The sequence below is a fragment of the Dermacentor albipictus genome, chromosome 8 (assembly GCF_038994185.2).
Source record: "Dermacentor albipictus isolate Rhodes 1998 colony chromosome 8, USDA_Dalb.pri_finalv2, whole genome shotgun sequence".
Lineage (NCBI taxonomy): Eukaryota > Metazoa > Arthropoda > Arachnida > Ixodida > Ixodidae > Dermacentor > Dermacentor albipictus.
In genome coordinates, this window is record NC_091828.1 from 120,810,833 (window position 1) to 120,830,899 (window position 20,067).

The 20,067-nt window shown below is 48.2% G+C and overlaps 1 protein-coding gene across 1 annotated transcript; it reads left to right on the forward strand.

Moving 5' to 3' along the window:
• The first annotated feature begins 4,171 nt into the window (after positions 1-4,171).
• Positions 4,172-18,370, forward strand: LOC139049316 (deoxyribonuclease-2-alpha-like). Its single transcript, XM_070524694.1, has 7 exons — positions 4,172-4,404; positions 5,755-5,938; positions 8,396-8,468; positions 9,903-10,067; positions 12,487-12,687; positions 14,804-15,453; positions 18,266-18,370. Exons 1-7 carry the CDS (start codon positions 4,292-4,294, stop codon positions 18,368-18,370), a joined length of 1,491 nt encoding a protein of 496 aa, XP_070380795.1. The 5' UTR covers positions 4,172-4,291.
• Positions 18,371-20,067: the final 1,697 nt, after the last annotated feature.

A 20,067-nucleotide genomic window follows, 5' to 3' on the forward strand; every position in this document is an offset into this window, starting at 1 on the left:
AGGGGAGCAGTTCCCCTCCGCGCTTCTTTCCTCAGCGCGGTTGGCCGGACGGCAAGTCGACCCGGCCGCAACCGTTCTGAGGGACCTTTTCGGGCAATCGTTGGCTTGGTCTGCGCGCGAAGCATAATCGAACGACGTTGTCTCTGACGCTTTTTGAAATGGAACGAAAGGTTTCCTGGTGCCGCATGCTCGCTCCCTATATCCTCCGTTGCAGACGTCAATAACAATGCCCGTCTTGGCGAGGAAGTCTCTACCAAGAATTATAGGAACCGACAGGCCGGGAAGGTGAGCGAGGCGTTGTCGCCTCACCCGTTTCTCCCACCGCACCACAAGCCTAGCAGCACGGCTCACGTGCGCCGTGCCGCTGGCGAGTCATAATGTCACATTTCTCTCTCAGTCGGATAGCGTTCCGAAGGAGATGTTCACACACCTCGTCGCCAAATAGTGAAGCGCTTGCTCCTGTGTCTAACAGCGCAAAAAACCTGCGCCGGGTGACTGTAACCTCTATGAGCGGCACTGGCGTGTCGTTGGGTGGTCCGAAACGACAAGCCAGCGGGGCAAGGAGTTCATGTGTTTCACTTCGCGCCGCTGTAATCGCCGCCGGCCATGCAGCGTTGCTCACAGGCGGCCCCGCTCGTTTCCCAAAAGCGCGTGCTCTCGGTTCGCAGGCTGTCTGCAATCCCGGGCGAAGTGCCCCGGCTGGTGGCACCGATAACAGAGGAGAGCAGGCCTTTGTCGGGCTTGCCGTCCAGTGCCTCGCGCCGTTTGACCGTTGTTCCTCTCTATCGACAGCTCCCTTGCAGGCACGCTCTGCTCTGGCATCCTCGGGCCGGCATGTCGACCACGATTCTGCATACCTCGGCCATCGGCAGCGCGTGCTGCACGAATGGCATAAGTGTACGGGTCGAGAGCCCGCTCAGATGAGTCCCAACTGTTTCTCAATTGTCCGTCACTGAAAACAACCACACCATCTCCACCAGAACGAGTGCGAAAAGTGTCCCCGTTCCACGCGCATCGAGGCTCTCGACGCTGGGGGTGGAGGTCGGTATGAGCGCGAGGCGAGTATGTCCGCCTGTATGCGCTTTGCCTCCGAGGCCAGCTCATCCAAATCCCTGAACTTGCTGCTTCTTAGGTACGCTGCGAAGGTGGGATGAGCTTGTCGCGTGACTCTCTCCACCTTATCGCAGTTCGGAGCAGTAGGGTCAGCGGTACGATAAAGTTCGTCCATCGCCCTTACGTACTCGAGCAAGGATTCGTCCGGATGCTGAGTACGTAGCTCCAACTCGCGCCGCAGACAACGCTCGTAATCTGCGGGCAGGAATTCCTCGCGTAAGGTCGCTCTGAACTCAGCCAGCGTGCTAGACCGGTAGCCAGTAAGCCGGAACCAGCGGGCAGCGTGATCAGTCAACGACACTGGTACGACGCGTTCCAGTATCTCGCCATCGGACAGCCTAATTGCGCGCTGGTAAGTCAGCACGCGATCGAGGTATTCGTTGACGCTAACTGAATCATGATACCCGCTGTAGGTTGGTAAGTCCACTCTCACTCTCGGTCTTGCAGCGGCGGCAGATGTCAGCAGAGTGTTCTGCACGGCACCTGTGAACCTCTCAATCAAGCGCATCGCATCGTGCAACAATGCCTGCTGAGGCTCGCTCTGGCCAGTAATGTCTGGCACAGGAGCAGAAAGAGTCGAGCAAGTGTGCCGCAGTGGCTCCATGCTCTCCGCAAACTCTGGCGAAGGGTTCCGCGTAATGTGCCTCATGCCTTCAAGGGTACATCCTGCCGGAGAGAGCGCCTCATGTGTAGCGCTACCCTCTTCGAAGCTCATCAAATTTCCAGGGCTAATGTTCGCCGCAGGGCATGACTGAGCGGTAGCAGTGACCGCCGCTTCGAATTGTTGCCTGTTGGTAGCAACCTGCGACAGTGTATACAATGGCTGTAAGTCAGCCCCGTATGCTGCCATGGTTCGTTCGTGTAGTGGCAGTCACTCACACAGACTCAACCTGTCACACCTCTGGCCCCACGGTGGGCGCCAAATATAGGGGTATTACTCAAGTTCGCGCGTGCGCACCTGACCCTTCTCTGGATCGCACAACACTGGCGGAGCGGCAGTCGCTCGCTAGCACTTTCGCAGCAGCCCTAACAGTCAGAGCTGTGACCCCCAACTCGCGGTTCGCAGTGAGTTGCGACCACGGCGGGTTCAGGCCAGGGGGGACAGGGTGAGTCTCGACCTAAGGTGTTTATTCACCTCAGAGTAAAAGTATACCAACCGACAACAACAGCAACCACACATACAAATACAACACAAAACCTCAGCGGCGGAGCATTCCGGACGTCTGGGGTAAAATAAACCGCACAGTGTGGGAACCACAAAAGAGGCTGATAAGAGTTCAGCTCACCCAGAGTTGATCCACGCTCGGGCCCTGGGGCGGTCAGTCGCTCACAAAGGCCGGGCGCAACAGGGGGACGGCGTGCGGCGGTCTCAGCGGCTGAATTGAGATGCAGCATGTCGCAAGCTCGTCAGCCAAAAGACAACGGTGCATAGGGGGAATAGCGCTTCTCCCCGAGCGGCGGAGAGGGAGTCTCCCCGGTTCCAAGAACGGGAAAGGAGGGAACGGGGTGTCTTGGCTGCAGCGTCGCAGCCAGGCGCGAAGAGCAGCGGGAGCGGCGAAGGTGCCCTCTCCCCTCTACCCTCTGCGAGCGAGCACGTGATTATCGCGTGATAACCGCGTGGCCGCTCCGGAGATATCGGGATGCGCGTGCGATCCCAAAAACTTCGTAATATTTTCTCTCTCTCTCTCTCTGTCCCTCTCTTGCACACACACGCACACACTCCAGGATACAGCGGGTCGCTAAATGCAGCAGTCACACATTTACCGGTGAACCGTGAAAAGGTCACGCTCTCACAGTCAAGACCCACAAGTCCGAGATAGCAGAACAGGTTGCTATCGCACTCGCGCTCACAGATCCGACCACCACCCACGTCTACAGCGATTCACGCTCGGCCGTCAAAGGCTTTCAGAAAGGAGCACTTGCAAGACGAGCACTACAAATAATCAATAGATCCGCACCGCTGCCGCATCACACCATCTGCTGGTTCCCGGCACACCTCGGAGAGATCGAGGACGCCCCTCGCAATCTCAATGAGATGGCTCACAGGAGCGCGCGAGACCTAACCTTCCGCGACGCCACCTATTCTGGTCGTGACCATCCCAGCGGGAATCGGGACCCTCCCTCCACATATAATGAGATCATAAGCACTTTTATCTAGACCGCAGAACATACAGCACACCTCACAATAAGCTCACCAGGCCTCAAGCCCTGACGTTCAGAATGCTTCAAACAAACACGTACCCCACGCAGAACAGACTACATCACTACATGCCTGACCTATACAAAACATCATATTGCGAAAATTGCCATAGCACACTAGACGTACATCACTTGCTCTGGCCGTGTGGTCGGACCCACTCAAACAAAGATCAAGACTCTGCCAGGCTACAAGACGCATTACGCAGCACGGACCTGGAGGAGCAGCTTTGGGCCGTCCAGCGAGCCCACGATGCATGCGTCCAGGGAGTTACAACTCCCGGTCCCAACGTGGGAGTAGCCCGCTCTATGGGACCTTGCGCCCCGTGGCTCGCAGGACCTTTCTATAAAGTTACTCCATCCATCCATCCATGAAAAGGTGAATCACTCGGTCGGTTGAGATGCGGCAACGCGGAACCTCCTGCCCTTGCACTGATCGAAAAAAATACAGCTGTTGTTCGGAACAAAACCGGATCTACGAGCAGCTGTCGAGGTTCACCGCGCATGTGCCGTTGTTGTAGCGGCACGCTCGGGGGCCTCGGGCTCCCATGGGTGACCCGTTATCTTCGAAGCAAGCACATAGGGTAGGTGGAACGCGCGGGCCAGACCTAGGCAACGCGTAAACGACAGCTTAGCTAAATACCCTCCCCCCCGCCCCCATTCTCGTTATCTCAAATTTCTGCCTCGCGATCGCTCCCGCAAATACGCTTCTCAGAAGAGTTACACCTGCCCGGTCCCGAGTTTCTCCACTGTAGGTGATAATTTTTTTTTTCGCATATCGCTGCGAAATCGGCTCTTCTTTTGTTCTTGTTGAGTGATACAGAAGGGAAAAGCATGCTCGACAGAGTCGTGGGGTTTAGAGTGCAGAGCTCATATCAGCTCACCGCCGATAGTTCATTTAAACCCATCAAAACTAGGCCAGCTCTTATCTTTCTGAGCCGTATATAGCTCCCGTTCGCAGTGCGAGTGTTAAGGCACCGCGATGAAGTTCTCGCTCGTTGCAGCACTGCTCACCCACGCCATCGCTTCGGTGAGCTGCGGTACGGTACCGTCGTCGCCGAGGTGCAAGAATCAAGACGGGCAGGATGTTGACTGGTAAGTACCCGCCCTCCCTCCCTCCTCCAAAAAAAAAAAAATGTCCACTACGTAGCGCTGTGATGAGCTCCTTATCTGCTGGATGTTCCTTACGTTGTGTGCTTTTCTCACTTAAATAGCGATGCGTCGCGACAGCAATAAAGTCATCGTGTATCTGCCCAATCGCGGAGTGAACGGGCACTTAACACCGTGCCGGGCTAGACAGAACGGCTTGCTATTGCACGATGGTCAAGTGTCCGAGGGCGCCTAACGACTCGCAAGGTCGCCTTCTGTATGAATACCTGTGTTACGGAACTATTCATTTCCCTCACGTACTCTTTCTTACATGGCGTTCTGCTGTTGAAAGCGAGGTAGAGGGTTGGACTCCCGGCTTCTGCGGCCACGTGGCGGTGGTGGACGAATGTGAAAATGCTGGTGCACATAGCTTTGTGTGTACGGTAAAGTGTCCCATGTGTTTAAAACATTTCGGAGCTCCTTAGTGCCGTGTTTTTTATAGAGCCGTAGATTGAGATTTCATTCTTACTTGTTTTATTTTAATATTTTTTTATAATACTGCCGATGACGTGAGATATCGTAGCAGGAAAGTGGCATACCTGAGTATCGTAGTACAGAATATAGCGAAGAGAAAAAAGACAGATGAACAATATGTTAAATCCTTAGGAGGATATCATAGAGACGTATACATAATATAACGCGTGCATGTAATATGAAAGTCAGTGATGCAAAATAGAAATAATTGTACAATTTATAGCGTCGGTCTAGCACATCTTTGAAACCCCATACCTTCGCAACTACATATTCGGAAAGGATTGACCCTTTTTGTTTATTATTTCATTCCTATCATTCCAGCGGAGACGGCACTGCACTTCGGCATGAAACTAGCACAGTAAAATTCAGAGGATCACTTTTTGGAGATATATCTCTCTTTTTTTGGCATCCTTAGCGTGTTTGTGTTTCTCTGGCACGTGTGTGCATGCTTGAGGGGAAATCTGTAGCGTGGACTTTTTAACTTCTTCATTTATCCATAGTTACTAAACAACCAAAGTTCAACTACCGCAGGGTATAGAGGCCCGTCTAAGCCACTCTGCCTGCTTCACGAAAGCCGCAGAGAACGAATCATGTTAAGCTACTCTCGTATTGCATAGAGGGGGGTCATGAATGTGACAGGCTTGGTGCCACGAGGTAGCCTACGAGGGTTCATTGGCCGGTTGCCTGTTCCTAAGCTCACGAACTAGTTGAAGCCTGCCGCTGGAAGGCTTCTTGCTAATCGCCTAGTTCATCAGATTTTTCGCTCTTCTGCCACATGTTGATGAATTGAAACGATCCGGGCTGAGGGGTAATTATCTGCAGGTTCATCGTGTACAAGCTTCCGGAAAAAGTCTCCACGCCCGGGAGAGGAGAATTCGTGTACGTGGACTCGCGGACCAGCCAAGGACCGCTGTACTATTGGCCGCTGTCGGAGCAGGACCTGTACGAAGCTCAGAACCCGGTCGCTCTCACGCTGGCCCCACTGTACGAGAAAACTACAAGAAAGGTAGCGACCTGATTTAAGTAAAGCTTTACCCCATCTCAGAAGTCATTTGCAGCGCTGCCGAAGGCGCGCGGCGTGGGCAGGCAGTATCCTTGCGCAGCGGAATGTAGTTCCGGGCGTAACTGCCTGATTTATGGCGGGGTTGGAGAGATCTGTTTCTGCTTGGTACATGATACGTTACGGCGGTACACCCCAAGTTGAGACCTGAGCGTTCATGCGTCTTGTACAGTGAATTCACTGTGACAGTGAGCAGACGACGCGAAGCGGTTGAGCACATCTGGAGGGGCATGCGGCCTTCCTATTGGCTAAGGAGTCTTGCAGCTTCCACAATGCTGCAAGCGACTTGTGAGGTGGAGATGAGTGATTTGGTGGATGGCTGATTCGAGGCAAGTGTACAGTTGGTACTGGTTGTTGCATTTTGCTACCCTCACGACTCTCTTGAACAAATGGGTTTAAATTTGAACTTGTTGGTAAACCGTGGGATAAGTGTCTAGAGTCTAGACGATAGGGCGCCGTTCTGTATCAGAATTCTTCTGCTTCAATTAGAATTATTTCTGTCACCTGTATCAATTAGCAAGAGTAAGACACCGGCGATAACAAAGAGTTGGAGTCGGAGCAGCCAGTGACGAAAAAAGAAGAAAATAATCTATGCATGACAGGGCCCAGTGCAGCAGAAGTTTTTGCACCCTAAGATTAAGGGTGTCAGCCATAGGAGAAACCAAGATTATCCTTAGGCAAAAAAAGAGCACCCTCACAGACACTTATAAGTGCTTTTGTGGATCTTACAGCCTTCTGTGTGACTTTGTGTGCTTTTGATGCATTCTACACCATTAAGGAAACTTTTGGTTTGTCCATCGGCTAACGTCTTTACCCTTAGGGGGTAAAAATATTTAATGTGAAGCGAGAAGAGAAACAAACAATTGAAGGGGACAGAAGAGGGAGAAGAGCGGAGTGAAAAAAACTCTCTTTTTGCTTTTTTGTCACGTCCAATCATTTTGCTTTGCTCATTGTCAAGACATATACTAAGCAGTGAGCAATACGCAAGGTACACTGATAAAGAAGCCTACGCGAACAGTTTGGCTCATTTCCAAACTATTCGACATACTGGAGTCCTGCCAAAGGACAGGAGTTCTCATCTAAATGCAAATAAATTGGAAGATCACTTTGCTCCGCATGCTCAGCAGAGAATTTCACAAGGTTTAAAAAAAAGCTTTATTTGCATAAGTTTACGCAGCATATATATTTATTTAGGCTGTTATTTCTTTTGGGAAATCGTTGAAGATGTTAAAGCTGAAAAAAAGGTGGAGCATGAGGTTCAAAAACGATATCGCATTTTTCTATGTTTTCTTTATGTACTCTAGCACCTAAAGTGTGAAAATATGACTCGTGAGACAGGGCACCAAAGTAAATTAACAATTTCTGAAACGTTCCTCTGCATGATCGCCGTAAACGGCGTGATGGTACCACGTCGACTGCAAACTGATACACCATATTTGTGCACTTCAAACGCAGTAAGAAGTTCAGTTTATAAAATTGCAGCGTCTGTTTCTAGCTGCAGAGTTACAGAGCTGTTAACTTGTGCTGCGCTTCATATTTTTTCAGAATTACGGCTCTTTTCGTGCAAGAACTTGAGAACCCAAATCGAAATTCTAGATGTTACACAATCAACGAAAGTTACCGTTCCCTCTGAAGTTCCACAAATTTCATTCAAATTCACTGACGACGGTAGTCTAATGAGATGATTTCTGAGAGTCATCTGACACCTATTCCCTCGCTCATTAGCGAAGATCCACCACCACTGATGGCGGAAGCCTGAGAAGTCAGTGTGCGGGTTTTCGCACTAACCTTGTCATCGAGAAAGCGTGGTCCGATATTTTACACTGTTAATCAAGCTGTATTTCTGTATTTCTAGTTCTAGCACTTGTTTACGCCATTTCCCTTCTGCCTCCTTGTTTGTTTCCACCCTACGAAGTTGCACCTAGGCTGAAGTAGTTGCCTCACACTATGACATTGCAAGGTAACGGAGAAAAGCAAAGAAGCTGGCATTTCCCGGAATTGGTTCTCAGGAATGATTAAATCCCAGGATCACATTCCTCAAGTCCTGGCTGTCCAGTACGCCCGTGATAGGGCCAGGAGGTTCGACCTTCCAGTCCCAGCATGGGACTAGCCAGGCAGGTGGCAACACCTTGTACTGGACCCGAATAAATTATTTTCCTTTTGCTTCCCCTCCTCCTCCTCCGCCATTCTCGGACGCCCCTGCCTAACACTGTAGTTGTGACAAGATGACCCATGGTTCCGGGAACGGCGTGTATTAATGTCAAATGCTGGCTATACATTGAAGCCAGGGATGCCTTTACCTGCTGCTTACATTTGACTCGGTTTATGACTACCTTTAGAGCCTTCATCGCAGTTGCAAGGACAATGTCTGAAACATGCTTGTTCTTTATTTTATTTTGACAGGACATTCTGTACTTTGTCTACAACGACCAGTCACCGGTGATCTACGATGGAACGCGCAACGGCCACAGCAAAGGTGCGAAATGTGGCGGCTACATTTCGATAGGGGCAAAATGCAGAAACTTTCGTGTTTTCAGATCTTAGGTCTACGTTAGAGAACTACACGAGATTAAAATTGATTCAGAGTCTCTCTTTACAGCGTGCCTCGTAATCAGATCGTAGTTTTGGCACGCAGAACCTTAGACTTCAATATTGTTTAAAGTAGGAAAGTCCCTGTCACTTTTCTTGAGACTTCTCTGAGCCAGCAGTTTCGCAACAAACTCAACGATGCGAGGTCTGCAGCAGAAAAGATCTCTGTTACTCCACGCGTAACTTCCACGATCATTAATAACACGGGACACGCCGTAAGGCAGGTGGTTCACATAGAGTCACTTACAGCATTTACAGGAGAGAAACGGCGCGCTATTATTTCAGTTCGCTGCAGGAAAGCATGGCGGTTCATTCAGCATGGGTATAGGGTCTAGTTCCTTAGTTTCCATACACGTCATGCTCCTGGTTTCAAATGACTTTGGGATTTTGCAAGTTGGTCCTATTCAACGAACCACTGACTCGTACGCTAAAGACTCCTTTAAAAATGTGACAGTTATGTGCCTTCGCAATGCCTTATTGCCTTGACGGGTTTATGAAACTATGACTGCTTGCTAATATAGGCCACTGAAGAAAAAGTTCAAGAATTAGAACTACAAGGTCGTCTGTAGCCACAAGCACGAACAGGTCCGAGAATTCACCATTATTTTTTTGGTAGCTGAGCGATGGTAGTGCCAGTTCCTCGCGTAAATTTAGGAGGAAGCTGTACAGTGATTCAATATGCTTCGCAGTATAGCCACAGTTGGAAAACATCTTGGCTTGTGTTCACACACACAAAAAATGGCTGTGGCTTAGCTAAGGTTAAGCCCAGGATTCGAAGCATACTAGCCTTCATTTTAGTTGTTGTACCACTGTTTAGCCTGGTGAACTGCTGTTGCTTGGCTATATTTGGTTCGGCTAGATGAAGAAACAACTCACGCAGGCGAGCGCACGAGCTGAGACCCGGCTATGTAGCTACGCGGCCGCAAGCGAGCGCACGAGTTGAGCCTCCGCTTTTGCAGCTGTTATGACGTCATATGGTAGCTACGCGGCCGCGCGCGGCGCAGCAAGGAAGGGCGTGGTTGTGCGGCTAGTATGCTTCGCATAAAAAAAGCCTCTTGTGCTAGAATTGCTTGTAAGAACACAGTTCCAGCAAACCGTGATGCTGGGATACGATTAGGGAGGGCTGCCGGTGAGAGCACTTATAAACTAATGAGAAGCAATGTGAATTAGGCCCCTACTGCTTTGGAATCCTCTGACTAATCAAAAGCTAATCCAAGGCAGCATTGTCCCTGATTAGACTCGCAAGATTGCAACATTGTAGCACATTAGCAGCACGCGTCTCATAACAATGGAGTTCAAAAGACAGCACGTTGTGCCGCAGGTGTCCTCCTGTTCGACGAAGCAGTTGGCGTCTGGCTCCTGCACAGCGTGCCGAAATTCGTGGATGGGCTGCAGAGCGGCAAGTACAGTTTTCCCGAAAATGGCGAAACAAATGGCCAGCTGTTCATGTGCGTCACCTTCCCGACGCCAGAAGTCAATAAGATTGGTAAGGACGCTGCTGCAGCTTCGCTCAGGCTGTAGGCAGTGACGGTTGCATACATTGCATACAAGCTGTGGCATCTCGTTGACCTTCCTCTTGCTACTCCGCGTTTACTCTCGCTTTTCCTAAAAGAGTACCGACATGACGTTTCAGAGAGAGAGAGAGAGAGAGAGATAGCAAAGAGAGGAAAGACAGGTAGGTCAACCAGACGAGTGTCTGATTTGCTACCCTAAACAGGGGGTGAGGGAAAGGGGGAATAGAAAGAAGAAAAGAGGAAGGAAGTGATCACTGTGTGCGCCAGTGAAGTACCCTGACACCAAAGGGGAGTTCCATAGCTGGTGGCCTGCGTTGATCACATCTGGGGCGGCTGACGTTTCACACTGTCTATTTTTAGCATTCTTCTGGAATGTAGACGGGTGTTTCTTACCATGTATACGACCGTTCTCGTGGGCCGATCTCGAAGGCATTGCCGTCGAATACAGCGTTTTAAACAGTGACCTATAACTACGTTTGGAGCGCGCAGCTATTATAAGACGCCCAGAGAGCGATGAAGGTGACCTTCAGAGCCAAAAGAGCACCGACGAAACAAAGTGACATTCCTTATCGCACGACAAATCAGCTCTTGAATTCCATGCGCAGCGCACTTGGGTTATCCCACAATTGTTGATTGACGGTCAGAAACGACACACATGGGGCTCGCTTCGCCCTAATCGGAGAGCACAGCAGCCGAATTACCCGTGATGTCACCCGTCAAGACACAGTCAAAACCCCAATCACGGAACCGGTGGACACTGAGAAATCATGTCAGATGACGTGCATATGTATAATTGTACGCACTTTAAGAATGTAAAATTGCAAAGCTGCACACTATCATGATCTCTATGAATGGAATGTCAAATAAACTTTGCATCTTTCACAGCTTGTGGTGCGCGTTTCGATTTAAAAATTACCACGGTTTGTGAGTGCCCTTCGCATTTTGCAGCGCTCTACAGGAGTTAAGGCTGCGATTGTTTTTTGTTTTAAATGATAGTCGAAACACGGTAAACTGAAAACCGAACTAGCTAGCGTCAGGGCGCCTTAAACGTACATAAAAAATATTATTCCTATTACAGTGTGGAACCGTATTTTCCGAATTTTCGGCTCAGTCCTGAAGCTTTCTGTCTGCCGAAAACAATTACATGCCTCACGATTGTCGTGAGGCATGGAATCGATGGTAATCGACATTTCCATCGCCATTATACGAATAAATAACTCACTTTGTGAGATTTTCGTTGATACAAGCTTAACCTAAGTTTAAACTAAGATTAGTGCGTTAAGGTGGAACGTGCTATGCCTTGTCGAGTGACATAGAAAATAATAACGTACAAAGGCGTACAAATGCATGCAAGTTCCGCTAACAAATCACGAAAGTGCAATATAGTTCACAAAAAGCAGCATATTATATGCATGGTTCCGTAAACAAGTGAAAACGATTAAAATAGTCTGGGAACACCAACAAAAGTTCGCGTTTTGACGGCTAGGGAGGATGATAGAGAAAACTCCGCGGTCGAAAATTTTGGTTCTGTCAAGACTCCGTGTCTCAAGCCTCCTTTCCTAAAGTACGAGGGACGTTTGGAAAGCAAGTTTCGTCATTTATTTTCACACGGAAACTCTACTGCCAAAAAAATTAAGAAAATACGCCATGCCATCATGAACTATACACCCTTGCACTATTTTTTCACATAGCCACCACTGATAATGAGATACTTGCCGTAGCGCGTAATCAGCTTGATGAAACCATTCTAGTAAAACTCAGTGCCCTGCGATGCAGGGAATTGTCGCACAGCCTACTCCACCTCAGCACTGTTTTGGAAGTGACGTCCTCAGAGCGCAGCTTTCAATGCACGGAACAGGTGCTCCCCATTCATACAGGTTAACTGCACGCACTTCCATTGGCGACCACGTTGTCAGCACACGTCCGTCTGCCATCGTGATTTGTACTCGAAAAACCTCGGGCACGCCGGTCTGCTGCGACTCTTTCTTCTTCGGTGCTCTGCGCATGCGTCATTGCTTCTCCGTTGACGCTTCTTCCATGGTTGAAGCAGCAACAGGCGTGGATTTATATGGCGATTTTTTGTTTCATCTAGTGTACCATCTTCTCCTTCAAAAAAAAAAAAAAGAATCCCGAAACATATTTTCGCAACGTCCCTCGTACAATCCAGCAATTGTGCTAGCCACAGCAATCATGCTTTGGACCAACAGAACTGCGTATAACTGTACGATACGTAATGTAACAAGTAACTACGTAACAACAAAATTGAACGCACATCTCACAGATATCATATGTACCAATGAGACAATCTTAACAGGTGAGCTCAGACATGAAGGCATAATGCAAACTTGAAATTGTTGTACACACTCACCCCTGTCCTCGTGATCTCGACAGCGAAGATCTTGCGCACCGAGTACGCCAACGTGTACGCCCGCCAGGTGCCGCAGTCGATGCAGGAGAATTACCGAGAGGTGGCGCTACTCGCGAAGGGCAACTTCGTCCGACCCCATGGCGAGAGGCTCTTCATCACGAACCTGACCAGCGCTGGGGGCACCGTCCTGCGAGCGTTCGGCAAAAGGGCCAGCCTGAACAAAGGTATGGCCAGTGGTCACCTGCACAAACGTGAATATTGACACGTGTACTTATCTCTATCGGGCGACCCCGTTTCGCCGCCGAAGAAATGTTATCGCACAGCGCGGGGCGCGCCTGCATGTATCCGAAGTTTCTGGAAAGCTATCGATGCTTCTATCCGCTGTCTGTTGTCGCCGAACCTTGTATTATCTGATTTCATCGCGTGACGCGAATGGTGTAGAATTTTGTGGAAGGCACGCGGGTCTGAACGATTAGACTGGAACATTCGACGACTGCTGTATAAAAGCCGACGCGCTTGACCCACAGATTTTCGACGATCGCCGACTGTGTTAGCCGCTATCGTTGCGCTTTATGTGTAGCATGTTTTGTGGGCACAGGTTCGCCCAATAAAAGCTTGTTTTGTCTTTCATAGTACTGCTACTGTGTTCTTTAACGTCACTACCACATGACAATATGTAAGGAGCTCAGACAGGCCAACAGAAGAGCGCATGCGCGTGCTCTTGATACCCGCAGCAACGCCTCCTGCTGGCGACGATGGCCGCATGCGTCACCGGCGGGGACCATGCGCATGCGGGGGTGGTTATCACGACGGGGTGGTTGTACAACGGTGGCTAATGCGGGCGCCTATCTAGAGATGGCACCTATCGGTTTTGTTTAACCGATTAACGCTTAGACGCGTCTGCTTGCAACGACAGTTGCTGCCGCGTTCGACGAGCACGCGCTCGCACGTTCCTGCTAACATATATTTGTAAATAAATACCAGTAAATTCACGTTCTAGAATACCGAAACAAAAAGGCGAAACTTACCGTGAAAGGGAAGCTCGATGAGCCAGAAAAAAAAAAGCGTGCGACATCATCCTATCGACGGGTGACGACATCATCCTATCGTCGACTGCCGCGATAGCCATGCGCGACATCATGGAATTTGATGGCGTCCACTGAGTCTTAGTTTTGTCCGGAAACATGGGCTCTACTGTTTTTTAAACGAAGTAAAAATAGAACTTAGCAAGATTTTAGAGCTTTTACTCTGCCCTAACGACCAGAATATAAAAATAAAAATTATGGGGTTTTACGTGCCAAAACCACTTTCTGATTATGAGGCACGCCGTAGTGGAGGACTCCGGAAATTTCGACCACCTGGGGTTCTTTAACGTGCACCTAAATCTAACCACACGGGTGTTTTCGCCCCCATCGAAATGCGGCCGCCGTGGCCGGGATTCGATCCCGCGACCTCGTGCTCAGCAGCCCAACACCATAGCCACTGAGCAACCACGGCGGGTCGACCAGAATATAGAAGAAAATACTCTGAAATATGTGCTGTCACTGCAGACGAGCATTCTTAATGAGGTATCCTCCCGGAATTTAGGAAATGTTTTGGCCGTCATTTTCTCTTCTAGTGGCCTACCTCTTACCCTGAAGTTAAAGTATACCAAGCTGCTAAAAAGAGAGCTTTCTGCATCCAAGCTAATTTAGTGTATCTCTTTGACGGCCCCTACCGAAGGCTACAAGCCGCGCTTGTTACTGCTGGTAAAGTAATACAGTGACACGAAGCGTTCGCGAAAAATAGTAAACAAAACAAAATATTAATATGCACATTGTAGCCCGTAGGTGCGATTTATGACGTCTGTATCCTTCTTGTGCATTAAATGGTAACCTGCTGATGAGCACTGAAGAAATCATGAAGAAAGGAAAGAAATAGTGGTGGGAGGTGGGGGGGGGGGGAGGAGCATTCCACAACACGATTGACGCTAAACTAGTCGGCCCAACACGTCATCGCCACTTCAAAGGGCGTGGTAGGATTTAGCGCTCCCACTCTGCAGGCAAAGTCATGGCAGAGCAGTCGAACGCAGCTGCATGGATTAAGAATTGCACAGGACCAATTATTCGCGGCCACTAGACCGACTCTCATAGAGTCCCGCGTTGGACCGACTTACTACGAGCTTGTCATAAACTGTCTTCTAGTTGGACGGCGATGTAGGTAGTCACCGACAATGGTAGAGTCTAGCTCTTCCAGCTTCCTTAACTACGATTATGCATCTCCATATTTGAATCTTCCACCTCACTTTTCTTGACCTTTATTCTGGGGTACTTGCCAACGACGACCTGATCGCTTTTCCAGACCTGTATTCTGGGGTAGTTGGCAACGACCTGATCGCTTTTCCAGACCTGTATTCTGGGGTAGTTGCCAACGACCTGACCGCTTTTCCAGACCTGTATTCTGGGGTACTTGCCAATGACCTGATCGCTTTTCCAGACCTATATTCTGGGGTACTTGCCAATGACCTGATCGCTTTCCCAGACTTATATTCTGGGGTACTTGCCAATGACCTGACCGCTTTCACAGACCTGTATTCTGGGGTACTTGCCAATGACCTGATCGCTTTTCAAGACCTATATTCTGGGGTACTTGCCAATGACTTGACCGCTTTCGCAGACCTGTATTCTGGGGTACTTGCAAATGACCTGATCACTTTTCCAGACCTATATTCTGGGGTACATGCCGACTACCTGATCGCTTTTCCAGACCTTTATTCTGAGGTACTTGCCAAAGACCTGAAAGACGACCTCGCCGTGCAATCCTGGATGAACTGTGCTGGTGGCAAGCTGCCACCCGATTGCAGTTCCAGTTACACCGTCGTCCACGTTGACTCGATCGTGCTGAGGTTCGGCGCAGACAAGGCGGTCACGTTCAACACCACCGTTGACCACAGCAAGTGGGCCATAACCATCAAGAAAGGGTGGTTCTGCTTCGCTTCCACGAATCGAATGGTAGGCCACACTTTCGTTGTGCACAACGAGCAATTAGCACCGCAATTTTGACGTAGGCGAAAATGCGATCAGGGATACAAATTGTACGTGGTCCTTCACCAGAAAGGCATCGGCAGAATGTCTTAAATCGGGGTCGACTCTGTTTCCCTTATGCGCATGCGCGTAAAATGGAGCAACTCACTCGACAACTGCCGAGCCGTTGTGTTTGATGCTTTCTGCCTCTAAGAGAGAAGGCTCATTTATGCTGACTTTCACTTGTGATTGAGAGCCTAAATCATTTTAAAAAATAAAATTTTAGAATGAATTGTTTTGGAAATATGGCAAGAAGTTTACGTAACTCCGTACCAGGAGCTAATAATTAAACTGGATTCTGGTGTTTTACATGCCAAAACCGAGATATGATTATGAGGCACGCCGTAGTGGGTGGACCTCAGATTAATTTGGAGAACCTGGGGCTCTTTAACGTGCGCCCCATGCACGGTATACGGTCGTTTTTGCCTTTCGCCTCCGATGAAATGCCGTCGCCTCGGGCTTAGCAGCGCAATGCCAAGGATATACTACGCCACCACGGTGGATAAAAACAAATACTACTATCGTGCAAACCGTATCTGTGATAGTTTACAACCAACGCGAGAGCGCCTGATGCTTCGCGTCAGCTTTGAGAAGTATTTATTCACAAATTGTTGTCGTAATACAGAACAAAGTCTGATGCAACATTCTTTTTCCTTTTTAAGTGTCCCAGTAGATGTAGCTCGCAAAATTGCGATGCTTTTTTTTAGTTCAGCTACAAAGTTGCAAACTTGATACTTCATTTTCTTTAACATTCGTGGTATCTTTCCGAAAACACAACAGTTGTGTGTAAGCGCTCGTGTGTCACCCTTCACTGTGTCCTTGTCAATTGCGCGAGCTAAATATTTCACTATGAATTCGTACCAACTCGCCCAACTATCAGTTATGCTGCAGTTTAACATTTCGATTTTTCGGCAATTTTTGTACAAGCCTTGGCGGCCTAAAGAAAGTAAGTGTCCAAAATTCTGTAGGTTCAAACGGTCTGTTTTTTTTTTTTCGAGCGCACTAGACGTCATCACATTTGCTTCAGCGGCTGCTCGGCAAAGCCATTTTTATGCTCTCGCGTATTTAGATAGGCGCCACCAAGCTACTTTCTTCTGTGTGGCAAAAGCATGTGCGTTAGACATGATGCAATTGTGCCATTAAAATATCTGTACCTCTCAAACATAAGATTTCTATAACATGATTTGTCCAAATGAGGTAGCTAAATTCTTTGCGAATATTTTATTGAAACTTGGTCAAAAATGTTGCAATACGTGCTAGGGCCAGTTGCACTTTTGCAATGCATGCCAGAAGCGACGTGAGTTGAAGCTTTTGTGCTGTGGTTATTTCAATCTTATAATATTGCCATTTTTCTGCACCACATTTCGCAGCATACGCGGTATGGGGGGGGGGGGGTGCGAGTACTGGAGGCAGCCTAGCATAAAGGCTAAGCCCCATTAGCGCGATTTTGTGCGCGACAGCGACGAGCGACGGGTTCGCGCGACGCATCGGGCCGTCGCTTGAACAGATCGCTCGGTCTTGTCGCGCGATCGCTCGGTTTTGCAAATCTAGAATTCGTCGCTCGTCGCCCGGAAGTGCTATGAGCGACTAGCCAATAGCGCAGAGCCGGAACTGGATGTACAAAACTCCAGTACTTTCGATTGTCGCACGGAACGAGCAAAAGATCGAATTTTTTTAGGTGCAAGGATAAGAACCTACTGCAAGACTTTCAGAAATATTTTATGCTGCTTTTTACAGTAAATACATCAACAAAGCACGCGTAACAGTAGTTTCGGCGCCTATATTGCTGCCCTCATACCGGCAACACTGGGGAGACGTCGCTCGAAGTCGTCGCTCGCATGGGGTGAAACTTGTAGGCGACGAGCGAACGCGACAGCCATCTCCATCGCGTCGCTTATCGCTGTCGCGTGCAAGATCGCTTGCATGGGGTTTATACTTAACAGCAGCGCCCGTTTACCATTGCACTATCTCCAAGATCAGTCACGCTTTCTGTTGGGTACTGGATATTTCCACAGTGGGTGATGGTTGCCTATAATGCTATTGCATTAATATGTATACCCGTTCCTGGGAAGTGGAAGCAATATGCATGTCCGTATGAATGTATAATTCACATTTTTCGATCAATAAATTTCGCGTCTATTCGTTGCCTCGGCCATGGTATCACCTTTCACGATAGATGGCACGACCATGATGATGCACGTTTAAAACATGGCACATACCAGCGATTGGGGATGGGCGCTGAATTGGGTTGTTGTGCGCACAGTTAGTAAATAAGTAAAAACAAACTTGAAACAGCAACACTCCAATTAGAAGAGTACATGTGCAATTGAGAAGCGACATCCGATAAAATGAATGGTGAAATTTAAGCGAAAGAGAACGAAGATTCATGGGAGAATTTAGGTTCCTATTTATTTTCATTTTCAAATCTTCATTTTCCTCCATGTTATGAATGACTAATGTAGTATCATATCCAATTTCAATTTTGCGACCTCCGATAGTGTAGCGCAGAGGGTAGAGCGTGAAATCATACATTATTTTTGCTTAATACACGTAAGTCTACATCAGTATCTCTGCTCATGCGAAGGGCTGAAAGTCCGAGTATTACTGTCAATTGTTGTAGGGGGCGTTACAAACATTTCGGGACAGGAGTGATCATTAATTGAGAACGTCTCCTAGTCGGACGTAAACTTCAGCAAAGTCGTCGTTAGGACGGTCATGGTTGTTTCTCTTTGCGGCGCAGGAGTCTCAAAAAACCCGTGGTGGTGAGGCGCTGTGCTTCGACAATGCTGTGGTGCAGGCTCTCTTCAAATTCAGCGCCATCGACAACACGGGATGTCCCGTGTAGCTTGGCTGTGATGCAGCCAGTGGCGAGAGGGGCTGTGACCAACGGTTGCCCCACTTTGCGTCCGTTGACCACATTCAATGACAACCTAAGAATAAGGTGGCAAATGTACCGCTGTTAAATTCAAAGAAAAATTGCGGAGATGTGCAAGCCAATAACGTTTGCTCCGTTCCATGACGTCATAGCGGAGACGAACGTCTTTCGATAACGGCGTCTCTATAGGGAACTATGTTTTCGAGTACAATGGCACAGAGGGCAGTTGCAGTGTGCTTTTGCGGACGAAGCTTGTGCTGAATTCTTAGATTGTCACGTAGCATAATTTTGCCTTGAAAACGCCGAGAATAATCTTGACGTGGCGATACATTTGTCACCAACGCTCGCTGGGGTTGATCGAGGCACCTTCAGGTCTACAGTGGACGAAATAAAGTTTTTTCACTCACTCACTCACACCAACGCTTGCTCTGAAAATCACTTTTGAACACGTAGTGCGGTACGTTCTTAAACATACAACCTGCTACACAAACTATGTTGTTTCACAAGCTACCCTCTGGTCATCTGTATTTGCAATTGAAGTGCCTTGCACCGAAAACATCCATTCTTCTGCCATTCTGTTGGCATTTCCCGACGCGTCAAAGACGTGACAAGGGACAGCTATTGTGGCCTCTTTTATGATCGTTCGTCCTGAAGTGTGAATAAATAAAAACATTCAATCCGCCTCTGTCTTATGTAGCCTGCAGATAGCTCGCTGAAGTGTGCCAGGGGCAGCATTAGTACCATTTGATCACTGGAAGCATGGTGGGTTAGTTACTGGGATTGTTAAACATGTTAACAGCGCAAAGGAAGGCCAAAGAGAAACCATTGTCCGCACAGGACGGGCAGTGGACGTCAAATAACTGTACTATACAAGAAGTATGACATGCTTCGAAGGCAAACTGATAACGCTTGAACCTGTCTGAAATCAAGAAATATGGTTATTTGAGAGGGTGCGTAGCGCGCGTCCTATAATTTTCACGCGACTGCGAGCCTTTCAGCCATGTTATCCTTATAATATCGCTACCAGTTGTTGTACCAGTTGACCCACAGTTGTGCAAGAGGACAAGCAAGACGCTCTTTCCGGTAGGGTCGTAGCTTCTTTATTTGAGGTATATTAACACGCACAGTATACGTACGTACGTACGTACGTAAATACATACATACATACATACATACATACATACATACATACATACATACATACATACATACATACATACATACATACATACATACATACATACATACATACATACATACATACATACATACATACATACATACATACATACATACATACATACATACATACATACATACATACATACATACATACATACATACATACATACATACATACATACATACATACATACATACATGCATACATACATACATACAGCAGTCTCAGGAGATGCGGCTAAATCCATCAATTTACCTGACTGGGCTACATCACCCACATACATTTCACATTGTGCCCGACGAAGCTTGAAAAATGTTTACTAAATACAAAATACGAAAGCGTGTACTAGATATCAAATGCAAAAGTGTGTATAAAATACACTTACAAACACAGTCACTATCCAGGGCGGCCTTTCACCCCATATGAACCGCGTCATGCTACAATCTCCCTTGTAGTAAAAACCAGCTGATTGCCAGCGTTTATC